General features: G+C 45.8%; 1 protein-coding gene across 1 annotated transcript; it reads left to right on the forward strand.

Annotated features, from left to right (window-relative positions):
• The first annotated feature begins 4,785 nt into the window (after positions 1 to 4,785).
• lrrc30a (leucine rich repeat containing 30a) lies at positions 4,786 to 7,320 on the forward strand. The gene has a single exon (XM_063206117.1). The coding sequence runs from the start codon at positions 5,272 to 5,274 to the stop codon at positions 6,142 to 6,144; it is 873 nt and encodes a 290-aa protein (XP_063062187.1). The 5' UTR covers positions 4,786 to 5,271; the 3' UTR covers positions 6,145 to 7,320.
• The last annotated feature ends 5,180 nt before the right edge of the window (positions 7,321 to 12,500 follow it).

Genomic DNA, 12,500 nt, shown 5'->3' on the forward strand with positions numbered 1-12,500 from the left:
AGGAGACATTACAAATGGCATCTTTATGTTGTGTAATAGCCTGTGCGCCGATATCCCCCCTACGATTCATCATCCTGCCCTGTCGTACCCCGGGATTATTTTTATTCTTTTTCTGTTTACTCAAAGCACTCTGTTTTTTCCTCCTCCTCTCTACAATGGTGCTCAGCTCAATGGCGATGCGCGAGTGGAGATATCCCAGTCGAGCACGTAGATAACTGAGCAGAGTCTGTGTTAGTCAGAGCTCATCACATGGGCATATGTGGTAGAAATATGGTCACCCTGAACCCTTGCAAACAGGAAAAACAACACATTTCCATTTCATGGACATTTGTATGACACAGTACATTTCCATGTGGATTTAAAATCCGTGAAGACAAAGAATGCTTGTAAGATTTGTCAGAAAAGAAGGGATAATTTATTTGATTGGAGGCATTTATGTCAAAATAAGCAATAACATAAAATAAAATAAAATATACAAGAGCAAGTTGATGACTACCCAATAACTATTAGGTTTAATTACCACGAAGTGAAACAATTGCAATTGCTTGTTGTTCATGCAATATTCATCATCATTCTGAGATGTTTGTTCTTTGTGTTGTTTGTGTATTTGCTTGGTTTGATACCAGTTTGGATTGCTTTCCTGATGCACCATCTGTTGTAAATGGAACCATCAAAAGTACTACATTTGTTTATTTGGAGAAGAAACCAAATTAAGTTCTTTGAGTTTGAGCTTTAAAAGTGATTGTAATATTTGTTGGATTTCTTGGATCTCTCTGACTCCATTGTATTCCCAACCGCCTAAAGACAATTTAATGTGTTTGTTACAAGTTGTACCTACATACCATTTGTAAGTGCAGTGACTTGTGTTTGTGGACCAGGGCCAGCATAACTGACTTAGTAATGATCAACTTGACTGTGAAAAATGCAAATGCAATACACTAGCGGTATTTTCTGTTTATTTTTTGCAGTGACTGATGCACTGAAAAAGCAATACATGTATAAGTATGCTAATCACACAAACATAATGTTGTTAGCAAAAGAAAAACTATAGTCTGCATATTTGTTGTAGATATGTTGTGGTGAATGGCACAATTAAATAAAAAAGATGGAATGGAGGGAATGTATAGGCCGGTGTTTGTCAAACTTTTCGTGCCATTCCCCCCTTCAGATCTGAGGAAGAGATTCTCTAGAGGAAGGGTGTCTGTCTGCGCCCCCCTCGAGCAAAATGGTTATGAACATACAAATAAATAGGCCTTAGTAAAGTTTATTAGAGCCTAATATACACGTAGCCTATATGGCCTATGATGTTCTCTAAATATTAGTGAATATTATGATTGTAAAGTGAATGTGTTGACTTAATGGCAAAGCAGAAAAGTATTAAAAAAGAAAAACCTTCTGACTTCACGCGCCCCTCCTCCAATACCTCCGTGCCCCCATAGGGGGGCTTCCGCCCCACTTTGAGAAACACTGGTATAGGCACACTGATCACACAAACGTCGCCATTCATCAGTGAAAGGCAGCACTTCCCATTTTTTTGTGGTGGGCTTTGTGCAGGTGAAGCTGCTGCGGTGTGCCGCTGATGTAATTCGGTGATGAATAATGTGAACCTCACCTCACCTCGTGCCGAGCGGGCCCTGGCCACACTCTCTTGGCCCACGCCCAAGCCACATCAACAGGAGGTCCATACACACACACACACAGACACACAGACACACCTACACATACGCACACACACACACCCTCCAGTCGCCACGGACAAGAGGAGAGAGAGAGAGAGAGAGAGAGAGAGAGAGAGAGAGAGAGAGAGAGAGAGAGAGAGAGAGAGAGAGAGAGAAAGAAAGAGAGAGGGAGAGAGAGAGAGAAAAAAATGCAGGTGAGTAATGTTGTTACGCCCCACTGTGCTGTAATAGGCCCGATAATGGGCACTTTGCACAGATTTTGTTGGGAGGCGTCCAAATCAGATATCAACACACCAGGGATGGCATGGGATGGTGAGGCCTGTCCTGAAGCTATGCCACTGGTTGGTTGGCATCCACCTGACTGAAATTAGTTTGGCCTCACTTATACTCACACTTGTGTGTGTGTGTGTGTGTGTGTGGGGAGGGGGGGTATGTGTGTGTGCGTGCGTGCGTGTGTGTATGTGTGTGTGTGTGTGTGTGTGTGTGTGTGTGTGTGTGTGTGTGTGTGTGTGTGTGTGTGTGTGTCAATTATTCTTTTTTTTTAAATCGTTTTAACACATGGTGAGGAATGCAGCATGGCATGACGTGACACGATTGCACTGAAATTTTCACCCGCTCTGTTTACCCCGATCACCATAGAGAGAGACGCACACAGGCGGGCTTTGTTTTGCGTCCCGTCTCAGGTGGAGCTCCCTGCAGCATCTCTGGGTTTATTTTTACTTCCTGCAGGTCCTCGCCGGCCAAGAAAGGGGGAAGGGCCCAGGGAGACCAGAGAGGGCCCCGGGCATGCAGCATTTAACTCTGAATGGCGCACACTGTCTTGCGGGTCAAATGACTCGCATTACTCCTTGAATCCCATTACGTTTCCCCCCACCACCAGTCAGGGTCAATGGCGCTCTTAAACAACCTGTACAGGGAGTGTAAATGGGACACGAGCCCCCCCCTCTTTGACTTAATGCCACACTCATAGCCTTGGCGGTACAGTGCCGTATACGCTGCCCCTGCATTGTTCTGATATCCTGCTATTACGTATAGGACACGAAAGGACATTAAGTGATGATGTGCTGGCTGGATAGGCACCATGCATTACATATGAGCGACGTGCAGGGTTGAGCAAAGTCAGTGTCCCCAGACAGCAGTGCCGACACGGGAAAGGGACAAAGGGGTCAGTTTTCCCGGGCCCAGGGAGAGAGGGGTGCCCACCATTGAGTCCTCACTACATTGTAGTATGTATTTTGGTATGGGCCCTTTCAGATAACTTTGTGCTGTCAGCGGCCCTGTCCCTAGCACTGAGGCTTTTGAACGTGGATAACTTGGAGAGCCCATAAAGACAAGGTAGTTAATGCAGAGGGACTCGTGGCATTGACGTTGCCCCAGTTCGGGGGGGTCTATAACCCTGAGGGACCGGGGAGGATGCTTATAGGACCTGAGCAGACAGTGATGGATATGCTGCCCGCATGCCAGCGCGGCGTGGAGTGCCCTGATAAATACCACAGGAGGCGCAGAAGCACGCAGGAGACAGCATTTGGTCTATCTTGCTTCTCCTCAGGGCTCTGGCCTGGCCATTGTTTTGACGCTTTGCCAAATCGATTTGCCTTTTTTGAAAATAGGTCCTGCGAAGTCTTTTGTGTGAAAACAAAGAGAGAAAGAGCATAGATAATAGATACATTGATACATTGACACATAGATGCATTGTTGCATAGACCTATACATTGATATATTGATACATCAACACAAACATAATTGCTGCATACTACATGAACGACATAAATGAATAGTGATCGTCTCTTATATTAGCTTTTGGCAAAGGTAAATAAATGTATTTGCCCAATGCAAGTTAGAAAGATCTTATTTCTTTGTGAGGCTGCGTGTTGACATGTCAAATATAAACACAAAGCACTGGGGAAAAACAGGAATCTGATCAATTTGCAATTATGTACGACAAACAGTGCTGTCTAATTTTTCTTCTCGGCAGTCATGCTTTGCAAACAAATGTGGAAAAATTGCCACTCAGACCGCATGAGTGATCTGCGGCAATGGATGTTGTTCCCTCTGTAATTTGATCTCTGGTTAATTCCCTGATCAAAGATGAGGAAATATAAGTTGTCATCTGAATGCTTTCAACTGTGATGTTTGCGCACACACACACACACACACACACAGAAGAGACCGTTGCTGCTCTGGGCATATCGACATACACACACACACACACCAAAATAAAAAATAATTTACACAGACCTTTAGCTGCTATGAAATTAAAGGCCAGAGTTTCATATCTCTCAGCAAGCCGTAATAGGGCTGTCCCCCCCAGAGGACTGTTCCTTTTATTAACGCCTACCCCATGCCTCTTTAATCCACGTCTTAAGGCCATCTAATACAGTGCCAAGTAATGGAAACAGATGGGCTAGACTAGAGCACAGTCTCATTACATTTGAGAAACAAAGTGCACACACAAGGAGATTTTTTTATGAGGCAAATATTCACTTCAGGTTATTTTGGCAATTTGTTTGTTAGTGGATATGGGCTCATGTCACTAGTGGCAAACAAGAATTGCTTGGAGAGACAGAGAAAGAAAGAAGTGTCAGGTGGGCTGTAAATGCCCACTACTGAAATAGCCCTCATAGGAAATGAATTAATAACCAGAAAATGTTAAAGCAAGCTGCTTCTTTAAATAGAAATATGTATGCGAAGAGCTAATTAATGGAAGGGATCAATGGTAACACATCAGTGTTCTGCAATGGCGTGCGATGCAAATTACGCCCCATACCATGCCACCACAGGATTTATGGGCTGGCTAACAAACGACCTCGATTTATCCGAAGAATGCCCAGCTGTGGGGAACGCGGGGGCAAAGGTGTCTCTCTCAAGGCGCGGGCTCTGGACATCAAACGTAGCAAATGAAAATGGCGGCCGGCTGGTCATGTGACCTTAACACAATCAAGGGTAGTTATCACCAGGCAAAGGAGTGCGAAGTGACAGGGCCAGCTGCGCAAGGGGAAGGGCAGCGAGTGTAACTTAGTAAGAGGTGTTTCAGGCCCTCCTACTTGGGTCTGTCAGCACAGCCCTTCAAAAGGCCAGTTTCGGACAGACCGGACCAGACCAGACACACACACAGACACATACTCATACACACGCAGAGATACACGAGAGCACAAACACAAACAGACAGACAGACTTACACATACATGGATACGGAGCCCGACTTGGCTTGGCTGTTGCTTGCTTCCCCCTGGACATCTACAGTATTTTTGACTTACGAGCAAGGAGACACTGACACTCAACAAACTACTAGTATAACTCAGTCAACCGAGTGACCAACACAGCGGGAGGTCTTTCGTAGCCCAAGTACTGGGTACAATTTCTCTTCCTGATTTTCCAGAGTCACTGAACAGGCTGTTTACTGCCACAGTCTGGAATGCTGTTGGATCCTTGTTGACATTCAGCAGTTCTGGAGCCAAGGACACAGGCTTTGCACCTCTGGCATGCTAGCTGGAGGGTGATTGTATTTTGTGTTTGTGTCTGTGCAGTTAAGAAAAGTGGACCAGTCTAAAGAAAGACTACAACAGAGCACCGGACAGGACGGGACAACAGGATGGGAGGCAAGCAGTCCAAGAAGGAGGAGGAACTGAAGAGGCAGGCAAGGAAGAACGGCGGTCGGGAAGAGAGCCTGAAGTCTGCCGATCGAATCCGCCAGCACACCACCAAGCAATTCGGACAGATCGTCCTTACTCTGGCGCGCCGAGGCATGACGGAACCTCCCGAGGAACTCTGGGAGCTGGTGGAGCTCGAGAAGCTCAACCTGTCGCTGAATCGTCTCCGCGCCATGCCGTCCACGGTGGCCGTGCTACAGAACCTGGTTGTGCTGAACCTGTGGGGAAACCAGCTGGCCAGCCTGCCGCCGGAGATAGGGCAGCTGCGGAGACTCCGGGTGCTCTTCGCCTACCGCAACAACCTGAGCGAGGTGCCCGAGGAGCTGGGCAACTGCACCAAGCTGGAGGTGCTGAGCCTGGCCAACAACCAGATCTCCAGCCTGCCCGCCAGCCTGTCCGCCCTGTCCGCCCTGCGCAAGCTCAACCTCAGCCACAACCGCATCATGCACGTCCCCGGCTGCGTCTACACCATGAAGAGCCTGGTGTTCCTGCACATGGCCTGCAACCAGCTGGAGAACATCGCCGACCAGATCCAGGCACTGTCCGACCTCAAGATCCTCATCGTGGAGGGCAACTGCCTCCACACCCTACCCAGGATGCTTTGCTTCCTCACAAAGCTAGAGCTGCTCAATGTGGACTTCAATGACATCAAAGACGTGCCCGCGGAGATGCATCAGCTGAAGAGGTTGGAGAGGCTGGCCTGTCATCCGCTGGACAAGGGTCTGCACATCATGCATAATCCACTCATTAAGCCTATCAAGGAGGTGCTGGAAGGGGGGCTTACTGCCCTTTACAACTACCTCAAGGCTACATAAGGAATGCTTTCACAGCACTAGATGTGCTCCTCATGTGTCCATCACCACATATAAGAAGACTATGGCACACCTGTGAATGTCTCTGGCTTTCAACTATTTCTTCAGCCCAAGGAAGTCAAACTGTTACTAACGCAGGATGCACGTTGTGATGTAGTCTAATGTTATATTGTCAAATTGGTGTAACGGACACTTTCTCACTAATGTCTGTACTAACCATAGTGCATTTCGCACACTTTGTTGGTCTGTATTCAAACTGACAAAGACCAAATATTTTTTGGAGGTTTGGTTGCACTTGTTTCCGTGGTTAAACAAGTAGACACTTTCACACCGCAAATAAGATTTTGGTTCCAATATATGGTACTGCTTGGTGTAGAGCAGCTGCTGTTGGTGTGAATGCCCCTCAGGAGAGATCAGACCCATGCGGTGCGGGGAAGAGGACCCAGCTCCCACTCTTCACTCACACGGATGATTGCCTTACTTATTTTGATAAGAGACTTTGAGAGGGCAGGACTGAGAGGACTTGTTATTCCCCTTAGAGGACTACTTATTTTCCACTCCTGGGTGAAAGGTTTTATTTTAAGAAAATCAGTTTTGTTAAAAGTCTATAGAGAATAAATACTCAAGTTACCTAAAGGCAACTTACTGTAACATTGAACTTTAAATGATCATTTGATACTACAACTTTGAACATATACGTAAGTAGCAAATCAATACTACTTAGAAATTTATTTAGCTTTACTTGGCATTGTGTAACACTTAAATAACGCAAATATATTTTGTGATAAGGTACATAGGACAGAGGAACCTATTTGTAATTCCTGCTGACACCAAAGCAAATGGACAACTCTGTGGTGCCCACTATTATCACGGAGGCTACTTTCAGACAAAGGACCTTCAAAGCCACAGTGAACAGAAGACTAAGGAGGAAAGAAAAAGGAAAAGGAAGAACTCTTGCAGAGGATTAAAGGCCATTAAAGCCCGGAGAAAATAGCCCCTCTGTATAACAGAAAGGTTGCTGATGTTACGATCTCTCCCGGACCAGTCTGAAGTAGCGGGTGCTGTGGAGTGGGCGGGAGGCAGCGAGACTACATTTAGGACTCCCGTGTGCACATTAAACAAAAGTTTTGTGGACATAGCAGTTGCCATTCGAGCAAGCTTCGGGTTTCTATCTCCTGTGCTTGTTCTACGTTGGGGGTGTGTGCGTGCGTGTGCGTGTGCGTGTGCGTGTGTGTGTGTGTGTGGGTGTGTGTGTGTGTGTGTGTGTGTGTGTGTGTGTGTGTGTGTGTGTGTGTGTGCGTGCTTGCTGTCGTGTGTGTGTGTGTGTGTGTGTGTGTGTGTGTGTGTGTGTGTGTGTGTGTGTGTGTGTGTGTGTGTGTGTGTGTGTGTGTGTGTGTGTGCACGGGCGTGGGTGCATGCGTGTCTGTGTATGCCAACATGTACAGTAGGGCCTATGTATACAGTGTACTGTATGTGTATGTGCGTGTGTGTGTGATCATGAAGGGGGGATGGGGTGGCGTACGGTAGTATAGTGGCTCGCTGTGAACGTGCTGACTCAGGCTGCTTGACCCCTGGTACCCTCCGGCCCCTTTTAGAAACCCCCAGGAGACGCACTACAGCAATTCCCCAGCTAGCCAGCCCAATGTAGCTCACAAAAGAACCAGACACAGCCCCATCTAGCCAACCTACTGCAGCCTACATCAAAACTAGACACAGCCACATGCAGGTAACGCACTGCCTCTGACCGCTTTGGCTGGGCCCGGAGCAAAATCATCTTTAGGGCCCTTCTCTGAATAAATACAATGTTGTGGGGTTTCATTTCTGGGCCCCCCTTTTCATGGGCCTGGGGAAACGGACCCCTTTGCCCCCATGTCTGCAGGCCGGCCTGAGTTAGTCCACTGCAGTGTACAAGAGAACCAGGCACAGCTACAGCAGGACCACCGAGTCCCATTCTCCTATAAAAAGGTTATGGCCCCCTATGCTCGTATCCACCGTCTGGCTGGCTGTGTGGTAGAATAGTGGGTGAGTGGGTGGGGAAACATCGAAAAAGAATTGATTTTTGTAGTGACCTGACAGAAATGTTTTGTTTAGGCAATAATACATATAAAAGTAAGTCTTTATGCTGAGCAACTCTATTTGTGTCTCACCTGTCAGCTGGGTGGGATTGATCTGACAGCGAATATGCAGCCGCCCATAGCAGACGAGTGACATATTCCTCTTTCGTCTCAGAACAAACAAAACACACTAGACCACAATCACTTGCTTTCTTTCTTTCTTTTTTCATCTTCTCTCTCTCTCTCTCTCTCTCTCTCTCTCTCTCTCTCTCTCTCTCTCTCTCTCTCTCTCTCTCTCTCTCCAACAGCTGTTGGTAAGCAATCAAAGGGGCTCTCTGTGAAACTGTTATTGACTCTCTCTCAGTGGAGCTGTTGCCACCGCAGGTTCTGTCAGCAGTTAAGAGCAGCAGATTAAAACAACTCGCCCGTTTTCACACACGCACACGCGCACACACACACACACACACACACACACACACACACACACACACACACACACACACACACACACACACACAAACACACACACACATACGTACACACACACACACACACGCACACGCACACACACACACTCACACACTCACACACACAAACACACACACACACTTCCATCTTGTTTGGCGGCTGCTGACTCAGCAGAGGTGAAAACTCGAGATTGACCCCTTTAACCCAACCCATAATGGACTCCGTCCAAACGGGCTCCGAGGAGGAAATATGGTGTGTGTGTGCGTGTGCGTGTGCGTGTGCGTGTGTGTGTTGTGTGGCATTTTCACATCATATGTATTGCTGTGGTTTTGCCCCCTTGGCTGTGGTGGGGGTCACTGACTGCAGTGCACTTTCTGCTGCACTTGTGCAATGCAGTCTCTGAAGTGAGCCCCATGTAAACAAAAATAGTATTACAGAAAATTTCACCTGAAGTCTGTCTGTGTTGATCTTTACTTACCGTGCCAGAACAGAGGACAAAGAAACGGCATCAGTTGTCGTCTCTTATTTAATGAAAAAAAAAGCCTCAAATAAGTTTTGAAATGGAAATAAGCCAGAGATGCTTATGGAATAGACTAGACTAGAGTATAATATTATAGAATAGAATGCTGTTTATTGACACTGTACACATGCAGGCCTATTGTACAATGACAATTATACCATAGATAGATAGTCGTTTATGATAGAGATACGTACAATTACATTACATTACATTACATTACATTGTATTTGGCAGATGCTCATTATCCAAAGCAACTTACAATCGACGACATAACCATAGTCTCTACATCAGTAGCAGATACACAGTGCACAGGAAATATACAGGACAACAAGTGCAGATGCTAAGAAGGGTTAGTGTTTTGTACATTAGCACAGTGTTAGGTAGAGTACACACACAAACACGTCATGCCTATAGTCTGGCATGAGACTCGGGCAGCTCAAACCTTACCATAGTAGATAGTCACGAAAGAAATCTTCGAAAAGAGTCTTTGCTTTCTTCTTGAAAGTTGAAAGAGATGTGCTTTGTCTTGCTGCCTATGGGAGATTGTTCCACCACTGAGGAACAGTGACAGAGAACAGTCTTGACTGGGATCGGTTATATTGCAGGGCCAGAGAGTTTGTGTTGGAGGACCGTACTTCTCTTCCAGGAACATAAGGCCTCAGTATGTCCTTCAGATAAGGAGCCATTCCTGTGGTGGTTTTGTAGCAAGGGTCAAGGCCAATGAGATCGAAGCATCTCCCGCAACAGCACAACATACGGTACATGGAATCAATTTATAATACCAAGTACTGGTAGCAGTGTTGCCAGATTGGGCAGTTTCCCGCCCAATTAGGCTGCTTAGGATGGCCGTCTGGAGATAGAAATTGGTAAAATGGGCATTTGGGCGGGTTTTTCTGCAACTTTGTGGGCATAGAAATCAATAGTATTCAGTTTGAATTGGGCAGGATTGTGTGGTTCCAGGTAGGGTTTGAGCATTTTTTTGGGCTGGAAATCATCCTCATCTGGCAACCCTGACTGGTAGGCAGAGAAGGAGGACTAATTGAATAGAAAATACAGTAAGCATGGTGAGAAGTTTGATAGTGGATGTGATGAGAGAGGAACATCTGTGATTACAAGTGTTTGCATTGTGGTAATGCATGTCGCATACTATTAATTATCTATCTTCTTTGTTCAAAATATTTGAAGACGGAAAACCAATCTCTCCTTCATGTTTTTTCAATCATTCACATTCATTCATTGTCTTGTTAAGTCTTTATGAGAACCGTCCACTGTTTGAACAAGAATGTTTTGTTTTTTGCCCACTATACTCACCATTTTGCTGATTATCTCTATTACCAAAAGATGAGATTCAGGCGACTGAGCTCAATGTGATTTCCCAAAACGCATTTCACTCACTGTGAAGCGGAACCGCTGCATGCTGTGCCATCATACTTCATTGGGCGTCCACTCCATCCAATCCATCTACCTGTTAGCCGGTCATGAACAGGTAATGATGCCGTACGGGCAGCAGGCTTCATTTCCAGAGTTTGTGTCCCGACGTGTCCAACATCTCCCAGGTCTGTAACACTTGACATTCACACAGAGAGCTGTTAAGAGTGCCGTAGTTAGGGACAATAGTGACACTCCACAATAAATATTATATGGGTGTATTTTCTTTGGCTTTAGATAATGGTTGCTTTTTCTTTGCTTCTTAAAGGGGCACTGACAAATGTTTTTTTCACAAACACTTACCATCAAATTCTTAGTCACCATCAAAGTATTCATCATGACTGGAAACATTGCCCTTTTCATACAAAGTACATGAAAAGGTGGATCTTCTCCATGTCCACCATTTTGAATGTCCAGTAACAGACATTTTTAACTGCTAAATTTACTGTAATTTGCTCATACCAGTAAATATGAGTTTATTGCCTAATAAATATTACTGAAAAGATCAACTTTGGCTATAGGCAGCACAGTTTCAATGAGCAGCATAGTTGCAATGCCTACTCTAGGTACAATCCTGCATAGTGCACCTTTACATTTTCACAAAAAAGTCTGACTTTGGAGGCTGTCCACCAGTTTGGAAAGGAAACTCTTCTGTGCTGTCTGTGTTGAAGCTCCAGACTGTGAATAATGTCTGTCAGGAGAACAGTGACCTCTACTGGTAAGGGTCACATAGGGTCTCCACACTAGCACAAGTAGACTATAGATCAGTGGTTCTCAACATTTCTGGGTACGGCACCCCATATTGACATCCCCAATTTCTGCTGACCCCAAACAATTTTTTTTTCCACAACAAAAATTAAAACATGACTGAGCTACATAAATTGTAAGCTATTAAACCTATATATATATATTTATGACAATGGCATTACAAAAAGAATACTGAATAGTAATGCTATATTAATATGTAATATTTATCAGTATTTCTTTTTCACACCTAGACATTTCAAACTACCCCATTTCAATTCCAGGCTACCCCACAGGGGGTCCCGACCCCAGCGTTGAAAAACTGCTGTAGATATTTGAAATACAGTTACATGAAACTAAGTGTTATAAAGTCATCACTCTCTTTTACTTGTGGGTGTCAAAATTTTAATCTCAGTTTTATCTCAGAGCTATGGTTCAGTGTGCCACCATTTTTAATGGGGAAAAAGGAACATTTTGTGTCTACGTTGATGATCCAGCCAGAACGCTCACTAATTATGATGGCACTGGCCAACTGATGGTGTGGCATGGATGCCAAAAGGGAGGAGAGGGGGCAGGGGCGCGCTGAGTGGTTAATCATGACAATACTGTTCCAGGGCAGAGCAGACAACAACCAACGCTGCCCCCCAGGCCTATGGTTGGTGCTCGGTACTGTGTGTGTGTGTGTGTGTGTGTGTGTGTGTGTGTGTGTGTGTGTGTGTGTGTGTGTGTGTGTGTGTGTGTGTGTGTGCGTGTGCGTGTGTGTATGGTATCCTCGCCAACAGTTGGCATGGAAAAGAGGCAGAGAATGGGAGGGCATAGGAAGACATGGCCCAGGGCAAGGAAAATGGAGGGAAGGGAAGGGAAGGGAAGGGAAGGGAAGGGAAGGGAAGGGAAGGGAGGGGAAGGGAGGGGAAGGGAAGGGGAAAGTGTTACATTGTGCTCCCTGCTCATGTGTGTTCATGCACACTGTCTTGCAATGGTGAAAGGGAACCGCATACCTAACCATTCCTTCGTACATACACACACAGGCGCACAAAGAAATACAGCAGGCTGAAATACGCTTGTGCACACATGCACATACCGAGCATGCGTGCGCACACGCACACACACAAACACACACACACACACACACACACACACACACA

This window comes from Engraulis encrasicolus, chromosome 9 (genome assembly GCF_034702125.1).
Source record: "Engraulis encrasicolus isolate BLACKSEA-1 chromosome 9, IST_EnEncr_1.0, whole genome shotgun sequence".
NCBI lineage: Eukaryota > Metazoa > Chordata > Actinopteri > Clupeiformes > Engraulidae > Engraulis > Engraulis encrasicolus.